Here is a 22,272-nt window from a genome sequence, read left to right as displayed (position 1 = left end):
GTGTCTGTACTTCCTGTAGCCGGAGGATGGGTGGATGGTGTGCACGTGGTGTCGTCTCTGTGTCCGGCTTCCCTGGCTGGCACGTAGCTGCAGACTGGTCGTTCTCGTGGCTGTGCTGTATTGATCGGGACTGTTTTTAATGAAGGAGGCTCGGATACTCACTGTGCACCACTGTGTCTGCTCAGGGAAAGCATAGATTCGATGGAAAGGTAATTTTTCAGGCAAGAGGCGAGGACACCCATTTCCAGAAGGCCGAGTAGTTGACTGCCGGAACCGCCTAGGCTGCTTTCTCCTTTCCGAGCCTGGCGCAGGGGCCAGGGAGAGGTGAAAGGGAATGCCATGTGACCAAGCCGCAGCAGCCCGAGTGTCCTAAAATAGAGACCCACAGGGCTGTGGCCAAGAGCTTATAGGCACTGAGGTCAGCCTGCCTGGGTGGCACCATCATCTCCTGCACGCTTCAGCTGTGTGGCCCTGGGTTAGTTGCTTACCCTCTCTGAGCCTAGCTTCGTCCTCCGCAAGAATGCAGAGAAGGATGGCACCTGCCCGTTGGGTGTTCGTGAGGGTGAAAAGGGGTGACCCGTGTGAGCGCTTGACTCAGGGCTGGCCGCGAGCACCGCAGTGGGTGACGTTGTTGTGGTGATTGGTGCTGTGGGGAAAGGGCTGACTGTGTGCTCTTTCTCCGTCGATCACTGGCATCCAAGAGCATCAACAGTGAGTGCCTTAGGGACCGGCCTTGAATTTCAGAGTAAGAACGGGCTGTGGAAGAGTTGGCAAGGCCAACTAGCCCTCTCTGTGTTTTGCTGTCCTGGGCTTCTTTTAGGGACACCCCCCCCCCCTTTCCCCAGCGTCAGCGAGGAAGGGAGAGGTTGCATGAGAACATGTGTGGAGAAAGCTGACTAATGAACTAGGATTGGCCATTCCGAGTTTTCCGGGAGTTGTAGTGCTAAATGGAGCTTTTAGGGACACTTGGGGACACCTGGGGGGGGGGGGGGGGAAGGCCAGGACACAGAGCCTGCTGGCAATTCTGACCTCAGTCCTTTGAGCTGCTGGTATTCTGGAGGCATCGTCCTTGGGAGAGGTGACCTGATGTCCTGTCACGTAAAGGAAAGCCTTGACTACTGGCTCGAGGAGGCCCCACAGCCCTTGCCGGGGTCATTTTGCAGCCAGGGAAGAGGTTCTGTTGTGGGGCGCCAGTATAAAGGGCATTGCAAGTTTTCATTAAGAGCGAGGCTCTTTGGTCAGTCACCTCCCTGCTTTCCCAGCAGACGTGAACTTCATGTCTGTCAAAGCAAGAGGTTCCAAGAAGGTGGCTCACAGGTTGGCAGAAATGTGTGGTTTGCCCTGAACTGTTTAAAAATGTTTTCATGTTGAGACAACTGGGTAACCATCTGGAAAAAATAAAGTGAGTTCCATACCTCACTCTGTACACCAGGAACATTTCCAAAATTCCAAACGGATTAAGGATGAGTTAGATGTATAAAATGAATTTATACGAGGAGGCAGAAACATTGGAGAATCATTCGAAATCCAGAAGCCTTAAAACCAGAGTTAAATCCTCTGCATGGCAAAAACAAATAAAAAATTCGACCAAAAAAAATCCATACAGTATGATAAATCCTAAGCAAATTTGAAAGACGAGTGACCAAAAAGACAAATGACAAATTGGGAAAGTAATATGTGCAGCACATATTATAAAGGGAAAGTCTCCCTAATATTCAACAGCTCCTACAAATAAATAAGAGAAAAAGTAGAAAAATGAGCAAAGGATATGAACAGGCATTTCACAGAAAAGAAAATGTAAGAGACATTTTAATCCTGTGAAGAGATACTCGATCCGTACCAGTAAGTATGAAAGAATATTGAAATTCCTCAGTTTTCACGATTTCAGGCTGGCAAACACGGAAGTTTTTGATGACACTTAGTGAAATTTTGAAGAAAGAAGCGTTCTCATGCATGGGCAGTGAGACACCGTTCTGGTGGAGGTCTCTGGACGGTCCCTGTCCGAATGACAAGTGTAGACGCCCTTGAACCTGGTAATTTCACCTCTAGGGATCTCACCTCCCAATATACACACACACAGGAGACAAATGATAAATGCGAAAGGCTCTTCTCCACATGTGGAAATAACACAAGATTGGAAGGAACCTAAGTGTCCATCAGAATGGGATTGGTTCAGTTCTGGTACATCTATACACACTCAGACGGCTGGAATCCCATGAAATTGTAGAAATGGAGGAGTCCTTTTTTTTTTTTTTTTTTTTTTTTTTTTTTAATTTTTAAGCGTTTATTTATTTTTGATAGAGACAGAGCGTGAGCAGGGGAGGGGCAGAGAGAGAGGGAGACACAGAATCCGAAGCAGGCTCCGGGCTCCGAGCCGTCAGCACACAGCCCGACGTGGGGCTCGAACTCACAAATCGCGAGATCGTGACCTGAGTTGAAGTCAGATGCTTAACCGACTGAGCCACCCAGGTGCCCCCAAAATGGATGAGTTCTTTATGAGGAGCGTCAGACTCTTGATTTTGGTTCAGGTCGTAATCCCAGGGTCGTGGGATTGAGCCCCAAATCATGCTCCAGGATGTGAGTGTCGAGCCTGCTTAAGACTCACCTCTCTGTCTTTCTCAAAATAAATAAACTTAAAGAGGAGTTCCTTGTGAGTTGGTATGAAAACGTCACCAAGATACGAAAGCCAAGGTACAGGAGAATGTGTGTGATATGCTTCCATCTGTGTGAGAAAGGCATTAACATTCTTCGGAAGGATAAACAAAAATTTGAGAACCACGCATATGTTTTGGGTGAGAAGTAGACTTTTCCCATTTCAGTTTTTTCCTATACTTTTTTGGTGCTTACCTATTCAAAACATTTAACTAAAATCAGTCGCCAGCAACGGAAGCTGAGGACAGCTGGATTTCCAGCTTCTCTTCAAAAACTGGAATATCTAGGGGCGCCTGGGTGGCTCAGTCGGTTAAGCGTCCCACTGAGCCGGTGTCGGCTCAGGTCATGATCTCAGGGTTTTGTGAGTCCGAGCCCTGCATCGGACTCCATGCTGACAGTGCAGAATCTGCTTGGGATTCTGTCTCCCTCTCTCTCTGCCCCTCCCCCACTCACACTGTCTCTCAAATTAAAAAATAAAAAAATAAAAAAAAAACCCTGGAATGTCTGGCAATTCCAGGCTCACACTGTTGCTGGAAACAATGAGCTAAAGCTGAGTCGCTTTAGAGGGGCTCGTGCTCTCCAGGTTTCCCTTGTATCCATTATTGTTTCGCCGATTTATTTGATCTGCCTGGCCCCCGTGGGCATTTGCATGTGAGAGCCTGAGAACCAGAGGCCCTCAGACCCTGGAGAATTTACTCCAAGGGTGTGTGTGTGGGGGGCGGGGGGGTCTGTGAAGAAACGCAGCTGGGGAGAAGCGACAGCTGAGTGACCATTGCTGTGCAAGCAACTGGCCTGCCAGCAACCATCTCTGTGCCCCAGTTTCGAATTCCCTGGGGCCAGAGGGTGTGGTCTTACTCTAGAAGTGTGCGCTTTCCACGGCCCTCCTTTTGGAAGTGACTGACACCAACTCGGACAAAGACACTGTAAGAAAACTGTAGACCAATATCCCTCATGAATATAGATGCAGAATTTCTCAACAAAATATCAACAGACTGAATCCAGCAACCTCTAAAATGGCTGATACACGGCCGAGTGGGATCTCTCCTAGGAATGCAAGGTCGGTTTAACATCTGAAAGTCTATCAGTGTAACACCCCGTGTTAATACCGCTCAAAACCCACACGATCATCTCCGTAGGTGTGGAACAAGGCATCTGCCAAAATCTAACAGCCACTCACGATAAAACCTCTCCTTCTTGGGGTGTGACGAGTTCTCAGAGAGCAGGTTTACAGGCTGGGTAGACACCCCCAAAGGCGTCTACTGATAGGATCACCAGCTCCCTGGAGATGCCTTGTTGACCCAGGCAGCTGGAGGCACCGGGGCACCTTCCTCCCCATCTCAGAGCAAAATCCCACTTAAGCTTTTTTTCTTCCCCTTCCGCAGAAAGCTTTATTGTTTCCAGTTGGCCCACGGCTTGAGGGAGGGCTATAAAAACCGGGTAAAAAGCGGCCTGGTGAGGGCGCTCGGTTGGCTCAGTTGGTAGAGTATGAGACTCAACTCTTGATCTTGGGGTCTTGAGTTCAAGCCCCGTGTTGGGTGTAGAGCTTACTTAAAAACAACAACAAGCTGCCTCGTGGTGGGGGAGGAGAGAGATTCAAGCAGAGAAGCTCTGATACCAGGAGGTGGCAGTGGGGCCCTCAAAGGCCGCTGGGCTCTGGGAGGCTCCTAGACGTGCTTGACCCACTCTGTCTTCCGGTCAAGAGCACAACCGTCTTGGGGTTCAAAGCGATTCTGACTCTGGACAGCTTTCACAGAATCTCTGTGAGTCCCGTGGGATCCCTGTGGACTCCAAAGCATCCAAGTTCTTATCAGCGACGGTCAGCTGCACGCACTTCAGCCTTGCAGGCGGAGAACAAAGCCCTGAGGCCCGCGTCTGCCTTCCTGGCCGGGACTCGTGGCCAGCGCGCTTTCCCGGCTGCACGTGGGGCTGAGTCCGAGGAAGGCCGCAAGGAGAGGACCGCAGTGGACAGGGCGTTGGGCGGGACAGGCCTCTGGCCCCACCGCAGGGCCACGCGGGCCGGGCCAGGCCGGTGGTGGGCCCTCCCACGGGAAGGACTTGCTCGCGGGTTTCCCCGGGGCCACCCTGCTGGCCAGGGAGCACGGCGTTCCGTCCCCACCGCTCCTCTGGGGAGCCAGGCCCGAGGCGGAGGAGAGGGAGCAGACCCGGAGGAGCGCCCGGAGAACGAGGTTCGTGCTTTTCTTCCGTTGGCTCATCTGTGAGAGAGCCGAGGGTGGGGGCGGTGGCAGTGACCCCGCCTGGGGACCGGGGGCTGTCCCTTCAGGCCCAGGGGCTCCTTGTTGTCCCTCCGTGAGCCCAGGAGACACGCGTGAACTCCGGTTTCTGTCGGGGCGCCCAGCTGGCTCAGTTGGTGGAGCATCTGGCTCTTGGTCTCGGGGTTGTGGGTTCGAGCCCCGCATTGGGTGTAGAGATTACTTTTATTTATTTTTTTTTTTATTTTATTTTTTTTTAATTTTTTTTTTTCAACGTTTATTGATTTTTGGGACAGAGAGAGACAGAGCATGAACGGGGGAGGGACAGAGTCTAGAGAGGGAGACACAGAATCAGAAACAGGCTCCAGGCTCCGAGCCATCAGCCCAGAGCCTGATGCGGGGCTCGAACTCACGGACCGTGAGATCGTGACCTGGCTGAAGTCGGACGCTTAACCGACTGCGCCACCCAGGCGCCCCTGTAGAGATTACTTTTAAAAAAATCTTTAAAAAATTGGACTCAGGGCACGTGAGTGGCTCAGTCGGTTAAGCGTCTGACTTCAGCTCAGGTCGTGATCTCACGGTTTGTGAGTTCGAGCCCTGGGTCAGGCTCTCTGCTGTCAGCACAGAGTCCACTTCTGAGCTCTGGCTCCCCCTACCCACTTCTCTCTCTCTCTTTCAACATTAAAACATCTCTCTTTAAACATTAAAAAAAAAAAAATTTGGTTTCTACACACACGTCGCCTGAGCGTAGAGACGGGGGTTCTTAAGCTGTCCGACTCATGTTTGTTGAATGGGGAGAAGTGGAATCAATGCTCTTACATAGGAAAGCCACAGGCAAGTGTATTTCTCCAGGGAAGGCTTGTGCTGTAGGCCGTGTTCACGTGTATGTCTTTAAAACAGTGTTTCTCAGTCTTGGTTGCACAGGGGAATTGGCCGGACCAGCCCAGGACCAACTACAACAGAAGCCCTGGGGGAGGGGCCGAGTTCGAGCTCCCCAGGGGATTTGGATCCACAGCCTTGAGGCGGCTGAGCTCTGGGAGAACAGCAGTCAGGGGATTTTCAGCGATTGGCTACCTGGGTTGCAGCAACCACACCTTCTTGTTTTACATCCTGCACAAGGTTTAATTTGAAGAGTGCAGGGCCCTTGACCTCTGTCTCCCGCTTTCCTGAGTGTAATGCGCAATTGGGTTTGAGTTGGCTTCTGGTTTGTGTTGAACTGATTCCACCCCGGCTCCGGAGATGGGTACTGACTGATCTAAGCCAATCAAGGTCATCCTAACTCCCAGTGGCCCACTGAGATAGCTCTGATCTAAGCCCACCAGCCACAGAAACTAGTTCTGGAATGGTCCAATTGGCTCCAACGTCAGGATTCTTGCTCACTAGGGAGGGAGGAGAAACCCTCTCCCAGGCAAGGTAAATGGGAAGCACCCTATGGACACCAGGGTGCCTGCCTAGGATGAAGGTGACCATGTGGGTGGCAGGACAGGACGGTGCACCTGAGCCTTTGCCTATGCTGCTGAGCAGTCTGCCACTCAGGCATAGTGTTACCTGCGTGTCCCTTTTATCAAACACAGTCTGAGTTGGAGTTTCTATTGTCTTGCCAGTGAGACTCCCATTTCATAAAAAAGGAGTCTAAAGCTGGGTGAGGAGAGTTCGGCGATCATTGATGGGCAAAGACTTCCCTGGGGAACACTCTGGGCCGGAACCACCTCTTGGCTCTTGGGTGCCACTCTGCATGCCATTAAGCAACAGAAGTCACCCCGAGACTCAAGGCTCCCCCAATTCTTTGTCTTGCCTGGGTCAAGGAAAAAGTCTCATTTTGGTGCTAGTGTGCCCTGAATCCTTGTGCTTTTCCTTAACAAGCAGAGCCAACCTCAGACTCACAGCCCTCGGCAAGCAGTAACAGATGACAAAGTTTTAGTATAATGCTTTGTCTTGTATTTATTTTAAGGGATGTCTTCGTTAATGGCAAATGATGCTGGTTGTCCTTTCTTGTAGAGGCAAAGTTTTCCTTTTAAAAAAGGGCAGTTGAGGGGCACCTGGTGGCTCAGTCAGTGAAGTGTCCAATTCTTGGTTTCAGCTCAGGTCCTGATCTCACAGTTCATGGGATCAAGCCCCCTGTCAGGCCCTGTACTCCTCTTCCCCCCCACCCCCCCCCGCTCCCCCCCCCCCCCGCCCAAACACGAACAAACTTTAAAGAAAAATGAAAAGGGCAGCGGAAACCTACTAAGTACATAAAATGGTTGTTAGGCAGACGACAAAGAAGGCCGTATGAACAGGCAGTTTGGGAGACGCAGTGTCTGTCGGGGAAAGTGTGACGTGTTGATGTGTTGGTTTAGAGACCAAGCTCCTGTGTCTCTGCACTCACAGCAGGGAAAAACCTTTCTTATGAGGCTGGTCTTTAGCCACGATCAAGGCTGCACGGTATGGTTGGAATGCCAGTGACTGTGGGCTCAGATGTCCTGGGTCCAAGTCAGCATCTCCCCTGTGCCAGTTGGGCTCTTGGGACAAGCTAGCTTCTCAAACCTGGAGCTAGTCTTCCTACACAGGTTTTTTGTTTTGGGTGGGGGGAGGGTGCGGTGGGGAGGGGGAGCTTGGGAGTGGATGGGTATTGGGGCACTGGAGGACTCTTCTGAGGACTCAAATTATCTTGAACTCTAGTACTCTACAACTAGTCCCAGGAACATTTCAGGGATGTTCAGAAGGTACTGGAGTACTCGCAAGGTATGCTAAGCTGCGAGGAAAGGTGTAGTCATGCCCCTGGCCTGGAGGAGGAGGGCTCCTTGGAGGACAGGGCTGTGTTTGAGTCTCTCTTGGCTCCCTCTTCCCAGGGAACCTGATACCTAGACTTGTTGCTGGAAGCAGCCACTAGCAAGTTGTGCACAGCCTTTCCCATTAATCTCTAGGCTCTCACGTATGGCTGCTTCACATACACGGTCAGTACAACGTAGCTGTCACATTCCCTCTAGTCCAGGTCGCAGCCAGCACACTGCTTACAACTATATTGGGAAAGCCCTTTTACTTCTAGCCTCTTGCTTTCTCAGTGTCCAAAAGGTGAGCGATGGACTTACTAGGATATCCATTTTGCCTCACTTAGTAATAAGACATTACTAAAGGTCCAGCAAGATTCATGCAACACGGGCCAGGCGGATGCAGTTGGTTTGCACCAGATGCAAGAACATCGTATTCTGAAAACACACAGCTGCAACAACTCATTTAAATAGTAAAGATGCTGCCCTTTATTCCATCCATAGATCATCTGCCCTGGAAAGGACTATGGACCTCCTTTCTGTGTCCTCTTACTCAGAGCACTTTGAAATCATGACTGTAGGATTTTCAGGATCTGGAACTTTTCACCTCTTAAGCTGGTTTTGAATACAACTCCTACTTTATTTGCAATTCCATTTAGATTTAAATTATAGTCAATGTTAAAGTTATTTTAAGTGGAGTATGTTGATGGAAAGTAGCCAGATGATGCAAAGGATTACTAACAGTGACTATCCTTTGGTTAACTTTGGATCGATTTTTAACGTAGTAGTTGGTAGAAATTGCCTCCTTTTCCAAGCTGACACACCAAGAGTTTGTCTTTTCCCAGACCACCTCATGGTGGCCCAACTGGTAACTGGTAAGTTGGAATGCATGATGAAGCAAGCTCTTTTATTTCCAGTCTTCTGGGGCTCAGTCATCTTGAGATGTTCCTCCATGACACTTTGGTGAGACATGCTTGCGGTTGGGGCCAACCCAATGAGCAACAGGGTAGGTTAGAAATAAGGGTTACAACAGGTAAAAAAGACCGACCATTGCCTAAGGGGCAAGAGGGCTGACCTGATGCTCTGTGAAAACCACAGATTTAATACATCCTACTTAATTTCATTAGTAAAGAGTGTTTTCCATCACTCAAACTGACTCTCAAGCTTTAGTGGCACAGAATCCCCTAGAGAGGATTTTGGGGGCTCCCATCTTGAGAGCTTGATGCTGGCAGTCTGGCGTCGAGGTGGGGAAGCCATCCCCGTGTATGGCACTACTCACTTGACAACAAGTTTAATGGCTTCCAGGGGTGTTTCAGAGGGGCACCCCCCATCTTTGACAGATCGTTTTTCAAATCTAGCAAGGACTTGGTTTTGTTCTCTGAAAAGCGTTCATCTTTACAAATGAGCGGGCACTTAGACTGGATACACAACTATAGGGCAATCAAAGGTGTAGATCCTTTTCTGCTTAGCTCTTAAGAGAGGACACAAGCCCTTTTTACAAGAGACCAAAGATGGCACAAGAAAGTTTCTTGATGTACTGAAGAGAGAGAAATCATGCTGCTAGTCGGACTCTAGAACTCCTGGCCACTAGAAAACCCGAAGGGCAAAAAGTTTCCTGGAAAGAAAATCCACCAAATTGTTCAGTCCACAGAGACATTCTCTAATTAGAAGGTGCAGATTGCTGCAGCTTTTTACTTCCAGATTATTCCAAAAGCAAACAGTAGCAACAACATTCTTTTAAAATGGCTTTTATTGAGACACTTTTAGGACTTCTGCAACATTTCTAGTTGGGGATCTTCTTTATTTCCAATTCTTAGGTGGCTAAATTCTTTTCCGAATGCCAACAATGCCCACTCCCACCACCTTAGCAAGGAAGCATGCTCATCTGTCTCTGCTCAAAAGTCCAACCAGGAACATACCTCCCCCCTCCACTAGTCTATTCAAGTCTCATTAGACCTCCGAGTAGGACTCGAGTCCAGGCTAAGTCCTTCCCACCTAGTAACTTATTAGGCAGACTGCTTTCAAACCAAGTGTGAGATGGCTTAAATTCAGCTGCTATTACTATCCTTAAGTAAGAGAAAACAGGCTTTATCAATGCCAGTTTTTCTGATTTGGTAATTTGTGGCATCTTAATTTGGAGACACCCTGTCCTAAATCTTATGAGCTGGGGTCTATAGAATTTATAAGCTACTTGTATAACAGACTTAAAAATAACTCCATGCCAGCCCCAAATGCCCTAAATGTTCTAGTCTATTCTTGCACTTTCTCCTGTAGTTGAGAAGCAGGACTTAACATTTTAGAAGGAAGTCGTTCCAACTTTCTTTGGTCTTGTTAATGGTTTCGTTACACCTATCTGTTGGAAGGAGGCTTAGAAGTTATGGAAGCCAGCCACTTAACTCTTGAGACCAATGGCCCCGAGAGGTGCCTGCTGTGCTTCTGCCCTTTGTATGGACTGGAGCTTTGGATCGTAGTTGTAATTACTGAAAATGTTGCCTAACACTGCCTCCTCGTAACCGTTCTTTAGTCCACGTTGCTATTGGGAATCTGTAAATACGCTAGCTCCTTCCATCTTAGTCCTCCAAGTGTGTGATCTCCAAAGCCTTTTTAATAGCAAGATGGTCAAGAGAATTACAATAAAAGCTGACAGAAGTTGCCTGTTGAGTACAATTGTTCCCATTATAAGGTGAAGACCAACATTTACTTCCTTTAGAAGAAGGCCAGGGCATTAACATTCTGCTTGCACGTTAATGCCAATCTGTTTACATCCTTTTATCACGGAGACATTTACACACACAAGCAGGCTCTGCTCCTTAAAAAAAGGGGAACCGAAAAACTCAAGGATGTTTATTTTAGCAGTTAAAAAAGGAAAAAGACGAAAACAAAACCAAAAGATTTTGTAACAGGTGCCTTGAGAGAAAGCATTCTTTTATGCCAATGGCACATTGTGGTCTTTCACAAGTTTCCTCAGTGGCCGTGGCTCGTCTCTGATGAAAGTGAGCCATGGCATCGGCTGGCACAAGACATAATGGACACAGGACTGTAATGTGTAATAAAGCAAATATTTACATTAAGCACAATACAGCAATTTATTTAGATGCTTAAAATGAATACAAAGGGAAATAAAGATCACAAAATTATACATACTACAACAGTGTGTCATATATTAGATGGTATAAATGAATACACCAGGGAGGTGTTTAACTAAAGATAAAACTAAATATCCAAAAATGCAGCACTCATTGGTTTGCTGCTTCAACACAACACACTTTCATACAGATCTAAAAGGTGTCAAAATTAGTAGCTGCAAAGTCAATTCTTGCATGTGATTTTAGCTTAAAAGATTTCAGAAAACAGATCTGAAATACCAGTTTTTGTTTCTGTCAGCTGTAATGTCAAGGATATTCAGAACAAGAAAAATTCTATAATACAAGAGAGTCCAGATATATATCTTACGTGGCTGGCCTCTGTTGCAAGATTGTACAAGGTTATGTGCAAAAACTAAGTCTGTCCAAAGGTCCATACTAGCGCAGTTTCAAGCTTTTGCTAGGTAAACTAGGTATAGCGTTTATTACACAGCAAGGGCAACACTAAAAAAAAAAAAAAAAAAAAAAAAAAAAAAAATCTATGATGGGTACACAATAACAATATCATAGGCATCACTTGAATAGGTCTAAAAGACTGTACAAATATACATTTCAACTATTCAGAATGAATACATGAAAAAAAATTGATTTTCCCCAAAGTCTACTATACACACGGGACTGGCAGCTTGTCTGTTGGCCCTGCACCACCACGCGAATCAGAACGCCTCCCAAGGTCATCCAACCAAACATTTTACAGAGGGAAAGAAACGTTGAGAAGGCAGAAAAGTAAACCTCTGCTTTTCCTCGCGTGCGTTTGTGAGCCACCAGCTCATTGGGTTTTCACATTTATTTACCGTGTCTGTCACAGCAAGTTCTGAAGCCCGATCAGCCGATCGTGTGTCACAGACTTGGAAACCACCACCGGGCTGCAGTGGCCACGCGTCCCCACAGCCCGATGACCCAGCGCTCAGAAGGCAGTGCCAGTGAGAGTACAGCTGTGCAGTCCTGCCGCCAGGAGAGCAGAGTTCCGGGCTGCAGCAGGTCCCCGATGCCAGAGAGCCTGGCACTTAGGCCTGCTGGCTGCTCAGTTTAACTCCGGCGAGGCTGCCGTGCATCGGCTCAGCAACCCCATCAGTCATGTTGTCAAACTGCTCCCCGTCCTCACTGTCAATTGTGCTATTCTGCCACTCAATCTGTGGGTTAGATAAGCGCTCATCATTTTCAGATGCATTCTTCCACTGTGACTGGTCCTTGGACCAAAACCCTTCGACTTTTCCATAGGAACTATTCTTCCATTTCAACTGCTCTCTGTCACCTTGCACGGTAGCCTTTTTTTTGGCAGCTGGCTTACTGCTTCTTGCATCTTCACTCTGGGAAGACTCATCAGACCAGGTTCCTGGTTTCATTTCACATGCGTTGTCCTCAAAGTCTGACACCTGCTGGGAACCAGGACCACTCTCAGACGGAGAAGCACCGTCTTTCCACTCAACAACATCATCCTGGTCAACCTCACTGTCAGAAGCATCATGCATTAGTTTGGTTGGTTCCTCAGTCAAATGAATAGTTCCGTACTTTGAACCATCCTCCTCTTTTTGGTCTAGCTTCTCCGATTCTAAAGCATCCTCAGCAAGGACCTTCGGTATGTGTTCCTCCGGGTTATCGTTAGGGAGTTTAGGCTCAACTTCAAACACAGGGTCAAAAGGGCTACCACTTCCATTGGATTCTTCTTCCAAATTTTCAAAACTGTCTGAGGAGCTGTCCTCTTCCTTCCCAAGGCTGAGCTTCTTGTCAGCAGTTTTACTAGCATTCACTCTGGAATCCTTCTCATCGTGATTCTCAAACAGCCACTCGGCATCAAAATCCATCTCGTGCTTTACTTTGTTTAGTTCTTTCATGTTGAAGCCCAGTAACACACCGGGCTTGTACTTTTCACAGTCTCGGACACATTTCTTCCTCTTGTTGCTAAAATGGGAAGCAATGTCACTCTTCCACAACCATAAACTGGCAGCCAGCTTCTCAATTTCTCTCCGGGTGGGATAGGGCTGTTTGTTGAAATACTTCGTTAGGAAGTTTTTCCTGGCTTCGTAGGAATCATCTTCGTGACCCTTGGGGTCTAAAGCTAACACAACAGGCTCCTCGGGCTTCTCCTCAAAGAAGCTGGGCGAATCGCTATCCTCATCTAACTTTCGCTTTTTCAGCAAGGGAAATTCCACTTGCTCGTAAGTGCGCTTCACGGGTGCTAGGCCTGGTGACTGATTAAGCCGAGAGGGTGCGTTTGTCTTATCCTGGCCATTCTGGGTCTTTCCGACACCCCTACAGTGAACGAGATGCAGAGTGATAGTCGAGGCGGTCATGTTGCTGGTGTACACACCCAGGCAATGGATGCACTTGTAGGTGAGCTTTTTTTCCACGGGATGAACCGTCTGAATAACTTGGTGCCTCTCTCGTAGGTGATGTGCAAGTGCGTCAGATATGGGTCCTTTTAGGATTGAAAAGCAAAGAGGGCAAAGGGTTTTCCCGACATCTTTTTTATAGGGCACTGCTGCTTGAGGTGAACTTTTAACAGGGATATCGGCCTTCTCCTGAACTTTTGGCTGTGGCTTTGGAGGGACTGGAGGGTTATTTTGGGCGTGGTAAGCAACAGATTCAGCTGGGGCATCCCTCAGGTTGTATGTGGTTACAAGGAGATGGATGTTAGTGTGGCTACCCTGCTGCAATGTCAAATCAAAACTCAAAGTAGAATCTGTTTTAGGTCCCATCTCTTCATCAACGTGAACCATCCGCATGTGTGCCGCCATCTTTTCCACATCATTGAAAGTTGAACGGCAATATGGACAAGACAGGCCATGAATTAACATGTGGTTGAGCAGGGTGTCTGTGGGCAAGTAGCGATTACAGTAGAGGCATTTGCTAGTGAAATTGTGTATTTTCATAATGTAGTTGGCTACTGCTGGGACTTTCTCCGCTTTATGTTCTTTTTCGAAGTGCACACTATAGACATTTTCAGGAAAAAGCTCGTTACAGATTGTACATATTTTCCACTTTTGAGTTGAGGAAGTATTGGCTGGGGGAGGGCCCGTGGCAGCTGCAGTAGGTTTGGAACTGGACTGACCTAATACTCTGGATGCCTGTGACTGGGAGAGGGAGGGAGACTTTAACTGGCCTGATGAGAGAGCAGAGGCATTAGCAGACTGCAGGGAGTATCTTGCTGGTGCCTGGGACCTCTGCTCCGACCCAAGCCCATAAGATCTTCCATTTCCACTCGGAAGTAGCTGCTTCACAGACTGAGACTGCTGAGGGATGGAAACTGGTGCGTTGCCACCTAGACCCAGTCTCATTGACTGACCAACGCCATAGCCCTGGCCTACAGATTTGACTCCATAGTTATTCTGCTGGAGGTGAACGTTAGACATCATGTTGACTCCTGTAGAATTTAAGTTAGGCTTTGGTATTGAGAGTCGATTTACCATCTGCTGTGATGGCAAAGACCGGACATTTCCAGAAGCAAGGGAACCAATTCTCGACTGGAGTCCCATGCCCTTCTTCTCTTGAGGTTTGGGAGCGATTAGCATCAAAGGTTTAGATCGGGGAACCACCACATTTGTGTGCCCAATCATGGCAGTGACCTGATAGCCTATGCGTTCGTGGTCTTCGATGACATGTTGTACCAAAGCTTCGTAGGACTTTGGCATGAAAAGGCATCGCTTGCAGTGAATACTGCTCTCTTCCCGGGCATTTGAACCTAAAGGGACTGCACCGTTGAGTGATTTTTCACCTGCCTTTGCTATGTAAGGTGCTGCCACATGCTGAAAATGTTCCCTGTAAATGTGCTTCCTAACTATTTCATAAAGAGGATCTCGGTAAGTGCACTTCTTACAGTAATAAACAGCTTGTTCTACACTGTCAGCCTGCTTAGGTTTAAGGCCATCATTTTTGCTTTTATCTTTGAAAGTGCTGAGGCTGCTACTTGGTGCGCTGGCGTTTGGAGCATGAAATATTTTAATGTGTGTTTCCAAAGTCTTTTTGTCTGCATTGAAGGTACAGTAGGGGCAATTAAGGAGAATCCTATTTTCAAAGTCTTCACTATGGACATTCCGGAAATGACTTTTGTAGGCAGAGAAAAATTTTGAAGAAAACGGACAAGCACTGCAGCAAAAAGGTTTTGTCCGGTAGTCCTAAAGAAAAGACAAAAACTGGAATGAGAATGCCACTTCAGATAGGCGCTAACAAGTTCTGGGTCTTCCCCCAGACATCCTCTATTTTTAATAGAGATATAATGATATTTTTAGAACTGAAACTCTGTAATGCATTAATTATTTTTCCTTCTGCAAAATGGATTTATAAAATATAAACCCAGATGGAAAAGCAGTTTGAAATCTAATAATTTTGTTTCCAGAGTATAAACAAAATACCCCGTTCCAGTTTTCCTCAATGTTTAGAAAAGATCAAAGTCATATTTGCTGATTGGTTTTAGAAAAGCCAAAGACAAATGGCTTCAAAGATAAACATTTTACAGTTAGACACGACAAGAATAAACCCTGTGAAATCACTTTCACTCCCTGAATCAGTAAATCACTAAAGGTTTCAGACTTACTCTTCAGTAAAACTCAGGGCCCAGAGTGCTGTGTGCAATTAGGCAGTAAGACATAAAGATACACCTTTTATCCTTCCCATCATGGAGAATCTTCAAAAATCTCAGAACATCTTTTCCCTCTGATCGAAGTACAGTGTAGTATTCAGATTTCATTGCTGATCAAAAAGCTACTGATTTGAAGAGTCTGCTTTCTTCTAGAAGCCTTTCTTCTAGAAGCCATGCTCTCTTCTCAAGCAAGAGCAGCTTCAAAAGAAGTAATGAAGTGACAGCTGCTTTGACTCAAATTAAGAAGTTAAATAAAAATTTCCTATAGACTATGAGCAATGCATGGTGTTAAAAAGCCAACGAGTATTGCAGAATATACTGACTTCAAAGAGCAACTTCCAGAATTATGCTCATTAGCACCTGTGCAGTTTGTCCTTTGAAGACCGGTGAAACACCAGCTGGGCAAGAGACCACCTTTCCTCCGTAGAAACTTACTTTGTTTCAGATGCTGGTTTGCGGCAATATTAAATACTCCCCTTTTCCTTAAAGCTCAACCCTTATTTAGTGTTAGAATACGAAGCTCTGGGATTCATAAAACCGAATTAAGTGACATGTCCCACTGGAAAGCTTTTACATTCTAAGACTTCTGGTTAATACCTTTTAGAAGAAAACAACCAAGTAACTATACTATCAGATTTCTGACACAGAGTTGAAAAGTAGTAATTCCCTAAGTATATTCCGATGGACAAACAGATCAATAATTAGAGTTACAATCGCTACTGAAATAGGTTAATGGTAAAGTCCGCAGTGACCATCACTTCTCCCTGTGGGACAGGAACCACCACCTACACCACTCTCTCTGTCACATCTTCACCTGTTGACACTTGCTGGTGCCTTGAACTACCTAATAGTGTTTTTAATTCCAATCTGTAAAAATTTAAGCTACACCTGTCACTGCCATCCTGACAAAGCCACCCTGCTCCACAGCGGTCGGATGATACCAACCTAGAAAAAAATACCCTCTCCAAAAAAATAAGAATTGTGACAGACACAAAAATAATGATGGATGACCTAGATGAACAGAATGTTGGAGGGAACATTTTAGAAACAGAAACAAAAGAGACAAAGTACTTCTGTGAGGGAATGTTGATGCACACTGGGCCTCAGAACCTTTAAGTAACAAAATTTCCTCTTCTCACACTTGAAGTTTCTGTCCAATGACAAAAAAGACAAATTCTTCCCAGTTTTCCCTGCCACTTAGGAAATGGACATTTTCCACACCAGGTTGCTGCCTACGAAACAATGCATCATCATGAAAAAGCCTAGAGCTGACAAGGGGGTGTACCAAGGATGCTGTTGTTAAGTCCCCTCGGCCACTTACCTGATTTTTTGTGAGTGAAGGGTCCCATAGTCCTACATCCTCCCATGTAGTGTTTTTCAAATAAAAGTCATTAGGTTCAAACTGTTTAAAATCCTAGAAAACAGTGAAAGAAGTTTACAAAAACATCATGATACCAACTCTGGCCCAACCTGACTCCAATCCCATCTCTTAGCTAGAGCTGGGGAGACACACAGAAAAACCAACCCCACCAAGAACTAAAAGTGAGGAACGATCAGGCTATTAGGAAATAGAAAAGGCACATGGAAGTTGCATTCAACATCTTCTAACAACCAAACATTCCCCTAAATGGTCAGCCAGGTTTCCAAGGAAACCAATTGAAGTTCTAATTAAGTAAAAAATTCAGCCACATATTAATACCAAAGCCCCTTTCATTAGAGTATTGTAACTCATCAATTGTAGTATTAAAATGGAATATAAACTAGCAATGTTTGCTTAAGGCACCATGGATGTGATACTCTGTTTCTGCAGGAAAAAAAAAGGGGGGGAGGGGTTGGGGGGTGGGTAGAAATGGACTGGGAGGAAAACTCACGATTTCTGAACCCACAAAAGGAAGAAAGAAAGCTATTTGAAGAAAGTAAGCAGTATTGTGTTAAATTTATACTCTCCTATAAAAATTTAATGGCCCATTTTCCCCCCAGGCCAGGAAGATAGCAAAGTCTTAGGAGAAAATTCCTCTTGGCTCCTAAAAGGTTCACAGTTCCCTGTGGAAAAATCAAGTATGTATAAATTCCAGAGGATGTAATGGGCGTAGTAACAGGAGGAACACATCAAATGCAGGATAGGAAAGGTATCTTCACATTTGCATTTATTCTTATGCAGATTACCCAACTGAGTGCAAAGTGGAAGCGGATGGACTGTTTCATTGGGCAGATCTACCTGAATTTGTGGGGTTGGAGAGGCAGTGAACTTCCACGCTTGGGGACAACGTAACTAGAGAAGCCCACTTTTGAGAAGCTTCAGTCTTCATCATACACCCCTAGAGTATTACTCATGGGAATCCGGAAAAGAAAACCCGTTGTAGGAAGGAAATCACTTTTTAACTTTCAATTCCATCCAAACGTTTACTGAGTGCCTATTATGTACCCAGCACTGCGCTTGGTGCTGGCTATACGTGGATGGGCAAGGTAGTTCTGGTCCCTGGCCAGCTGGAACTTAAAGGCTAGAGGGGAAAACAGCTTTAAATATTTCAACCAGAGGCTTTGACCAACTAACCAGCAAGATCTGGAGCAAGGAGATCTGGAAAAGGAGGAGACCAGCACACTGGCTATCCCACAGGGCTGTTAAAAGCTCGTAGAATAAACAGGTTAGAAAAACAGTTTGCAAAAGTCCAAACTGTTACACAAGGGGAAGATAATCGTCTATGATGGGTCAAAAGGGCCAACGACTGCTCAAATCCTAAGGAAAGAGACAACAAGCACCCAAACCACCACGCCTCAACAATCAGAAGGTCAACCAGAACACTCAGGCATATCAGAATGAGAACAGGCTCTGGAGTCCCGCAGACAGACCCTGCCATACGCTCAGCTGTGAGGTGAACCTATTTCTTTACCGGTTCTTCATCTGAAAATTGGATGAGAATTCCTACATTTCCCCCAGGGGTTGTTCTAAGGATCTGGATTTAGAGACCATTTTAAAGCGCCTAGTAAACTATGTCCTCAATGGTAGAACTGCTTTTGCTTCATGATGCAAAGATGAAAAAGCCCATTTTAGGGAGAAGGGAACAAGTTTAGCCAACTGAGAAAGCTCTGGGGAAGCTAATGCTGCAGTTAAAATTCAGAATCCCAGCTAAGAATTAACCATCCTGGCTGCTGACACAAAGTAATGGATCAGAAGCTGAGTCATGTTAAAATTAAAAAATGGCATGCTACTTACTTCTATGTGTTCTTTACAGTATTCCAACCCAATGTCACTAAGTATTTTTTTCACAGTTTTCCGGGCTTTTCTTAAACTGCCAAGATTGTTGACAGGAAGTTGGAACATAGTTTCTATTGGAAAAAAAAATTTAAGTCAAGTCAAAACACGTACAACTTGTAATATTTCCTAGTTCCACTGATGGCAGGACCACAAACCCTGGCCCACTGACAAAGAAGGTGAGCAGACACCCTTACCTAGTCTGTTCGGATACTTAGAGCAGGCAGGCAAAATAAGTGCTCTGTGACCTTGTCTAACAGGACATTTTACATCATAGATGGACTAGGAGTCTAATCTGGCACAATTCTAGAGCTTAACTTCATCACCACACTGGTTTTCTTAAAGTGGAGAATTAGGTTAATAATACCAACCGATTATTTTAAAATTGAGTGTGAGTGCTTTTCTCCTTGTGATGTTGAGCCTCTGAAAATAGAAAAATGTTCACCATTCCAGCATCATTGCCACATAATTTTGAGTGCCAGGGAAAAGAAGTGTTTCTTTTCTGGGAACCGTCCTGCATGCTGCTATGATATTCTTAAAGAAATCTCCTTCAGTGTTTCCATATACTATCCCAACTACAGACACTAACGGCTGTGTAGCCTGCCCCCCAGCCAGCACCACACCTGGACAAAGGCACTCACTCATGGTGATGGGGAAAGCTAGGCACTCAGCATCAGAGCAGGTGCTGTGTTACAGATTTTAGGGGATCCTTTTGAAAAATGAAAAGCCTATATATGTGTGAAGGAACTGAAAAATTATTTAAATGACCTAACACATTAAAGCAGAAATTTAGATCCACTTCACCAAGTTCCTTAAAAAACAAAAGTTAAGAAAATAAAATTAGTATTTGTATGGCTTTCAACATGATCATTTATATTTTCCTATAAAATATGGTAAGAACTTATCTAGTAGTCCAAATGAATATTGTAGGATATCAAAGAGTTCCAAAACCCCAAACTAGAGGCAAACCTGAAAGCCAAAGCATCAGGAATTAAAAGTTTAATACATGCAAATCTGGGTTTCTAATTAATAAAGGCAGGTACTCTCTAACATCACTACCATTTTTAGCACGACCATAATCAACTAATCCAAATGTAATACAGTATCGTGTTGCCTCATTTATCATTCGAATCCAAAAATCAATATTGTGGACTATGAAAAATGGAAGAGTGTGAAGCCTACACCAAAGCAAATAGTAACTCCTAGAATTTGGTATGTCACCAGAACTTAGAAGTTTCAAAATATTCTACATGAAGTACTGAAGTGTAATTGAGGTCAAAAAAGCAAAGCACTTCACTAAAAAAACAAAAAAAAAATCAGCCTTCCCATGCTCAACACCAAACTCCTCTATCAGCTAAGAAGCATGAGTACGGTGCCCTCCACACTGTGCCCTCCACTAATCAGCCTAGTGGTTAATAGGGGACTCAGAAGTCACTTTGCATACAAATTAATGTGCACTCAAGACCAAATCCATTATTCCTTGTGGAAATTTTATTGCTAAATTGTTTTTAAATCATCTCTTTGAAACTTTTTAACTAGTTGCTTAATAAAACCATTCCCCAAACTAGGTCATTTGGAGAAAGCCACCTGATAGAAATGTTTCAGAAATAACAGAAAATGTTACAGGCTAATTCTGAAGAGCCCAGGCATCAAACAGATGCCCGTAAGCACCCAAGTCTGAGAAGGGACATTTTTGTTTATTCAATTCATAAACTCTGTGGGCCCAAACCCAGCAGTTCTTTCCGAACTTCCCTAGTCAGTCCTGCTTTACTTCAGAGGAGAGATGGGCCCAGAAGGCAGCCATTACTGGTCTCCCCTGCCTCCTGGATAGAAGCAGCTCAACATCTCAGCAAAACAAATGCCCAATGATCTGGAAATGTCGCCACCACCGAAGCCACCCACCTACACAGAAAACATCCAGGGGAGCTCAACTGCTGCAGAGGATAAAGGAAAACTCATTCTCCTAAGTGCCCACCCTTCACAGCAAGCAAAATTGTTTTAAGACCTCCAACTGAAGCACCTCACTGCATGGTAGGTACCCGACTTATAAACCTATAGGTCTGAAAAAGTGAGTATGCTCATAAAGGAGCTTAGCTACAAGAAACTTATAATTTATAAAACTTGGTATTTCAGCCATACAGTAAATCTCAAGTTTACTTAGGCTGAATTAAACAGATATATAGTGAACATTGCTTACCAGAAAATGTACAAAAATGGTTTTTTTTAATGATTAGCAACTAGGAGGAGCCTAAGTTTACACTGAAAGATACAGAATACTCGGAGTTAAGATTCCTGGCATTTTTGGGTGGGGGGGGGGGTGCCTGGGTGGCTCAGTTAAGCGTCTGGCTCTTGATTTGGGCTCAGGTCATGATCTCACAGGTCGTGGGGACTGAGCCCCGTGTCGGGCTCAGCACGGAGTGCAGAGCCTGCTTGGTATTCTCTCGCCCCTCCTCCCAGTCATGCTCATGCCCTCTCAAAATAAACAATAAACTTTAAAAAATGCCAGTTGTTTTTTTCTCTTTTTTTTAAATTACCTGGGGAATCCTTTCTACCCCCTTCCCCAGATGGAGGTACCCTCCATGTATCTTGCTTATGGAGATCACTTACAAGATTATGTCCATCTGGAGCGAGAATAACACATTCATTCATCGTGTTAGCACTATCAAAAACATTTACAAAGACTCTTGTTTTTTAAGTAAAACACTGCACAAAACAGGCACACAGTGTAAGAATATAAGCAAAGAAGCCTCCCTCCTACTCCTGCCCTCCAGCAATGGAGCTCTCCTCCTTCCTATAGGGGCCACCGTTATGTCAAGCTTTTCTACAAGCCAAAGGTTCCAAAAGAACATTTCCAACAAACTCTTATCTGTGAATGTTAGGGTTAGTATGGATGATAAGAAAAATAACTCAAGAGCCCTATGTTGTTGTTTTCCCCAGCCTGTTGCTGTTAGGAAACAACTTCGGGGTGCCTTGAGTGGCTCCGCTCCGTCTGTTAAGGTGGACTTCAGCTCAGGTCACAATCTCACGGTTCGTGGGTTCGGGCCCCGCATCCGGCTCTGGGCTAACAGTTCAGAGCCTGGACCCTGCTTCAAATTCTGTATCTTCCCCTCTCTCTGCTCCTCCCCTGCCTCTCAAAAATAAACATTAAAAAAACAAAAACAAAAAACAAAACAAAAAAACTCCAACTGCCGGCTTTAGGGTTCACCCATGTCATCTATTTGATTCATACTTTAAAACTTCTATAAGAGTAACTCCTGGCCTCCTCTGCACCCCTAAAAAGCCCTTTAAATTAGAAACCTGGACAAGGGGCCCATACCTTAAGTGACTGAGGGGCAGGAACAGAGTAAATAAGAAATCAACTGGGATTAAGGGCTGTTCCCTCACTTAGCTAAAAACAAAGTGTTTACAACAATTACTCTTAGGGAGGAAGATATCTTACAATGTTAAAATTGTCTGGTGATGGGCTTTCAAAGGAATGCAGGATAGTCTTCCTCTCCAGATTTGTCCCCACGTGGCTAGTTCTTTCTCTTGAACCTCCCTGGCCGTGAGGATGGCTATTTCACCAGGTCTGCACCATTATCTCAATACCAAGGAGAGCTCCCTTCAGTCATACCATAATCCTTTCAGCTCATGGCAAAAAAAGGGGATAATATCCAATATAATAGAATGGAACCACAGTTCACCT

General features: G+C 45.5%; 1 protein-coding gene across 4 annotated transcripts in view; it reads right to left on the bottom strand.

The window, feature by feature from the left end:
- Positions 1 to 11,201: 11,201 nt before the first annotated feature.
- ADNP (activity dependent neuroprotector homeobox) overlaps positions 11,202 to 22,272 on the bottom strand; it is a 29,756-nt gene continuing 18,685 nt past the window's right edge. For all 4 annotated transcript variants that reach the window (XM_049649864.1, XM_049649867.1, XM_049649866.1 and 1 more), the window contains 3 exons: positions 18,549 to 18,661; positions 16,656 to 16,748; positions 11,202 to 14,870 (listed from right to left, as the gene is read on the bottom strand). In XM_049649864.1, coding sequence (XP_049505821.1) covers positions 11,763 to 14,870; positions 16,656 to 16,748; positions 18,549 to 18,656 — 3,309 coding nt within the window. In that variant the 5' untranslated portion in view covers positions 18,657 to 18,661 and the 3' untranslated portion in view covers positions 11,202 to 11,762. The remainder of the gene's footprint in view (positions 14,871 to 16,655; positions 16,749 to 18,548; positions 18,662 to 22,272) is intronic.

This window comes from Panthera uncia, assembly GCF_023721935.1.
Source record: "Panthera uncia isolate 11264 chromosome A3 unlocalized genomic scaffold, Puncia_PCG_1.0 HiC_scaffold_11, whole genome shotgun sequence".
NCBI lineage: Eukaryota > Metazoa > Chordata > Mammalia > Carnivora > Felidae > Panthera > Panthera uncia.
This window is presented reverse-complemented; position numbering and strand designations above follow the sequence as displayed.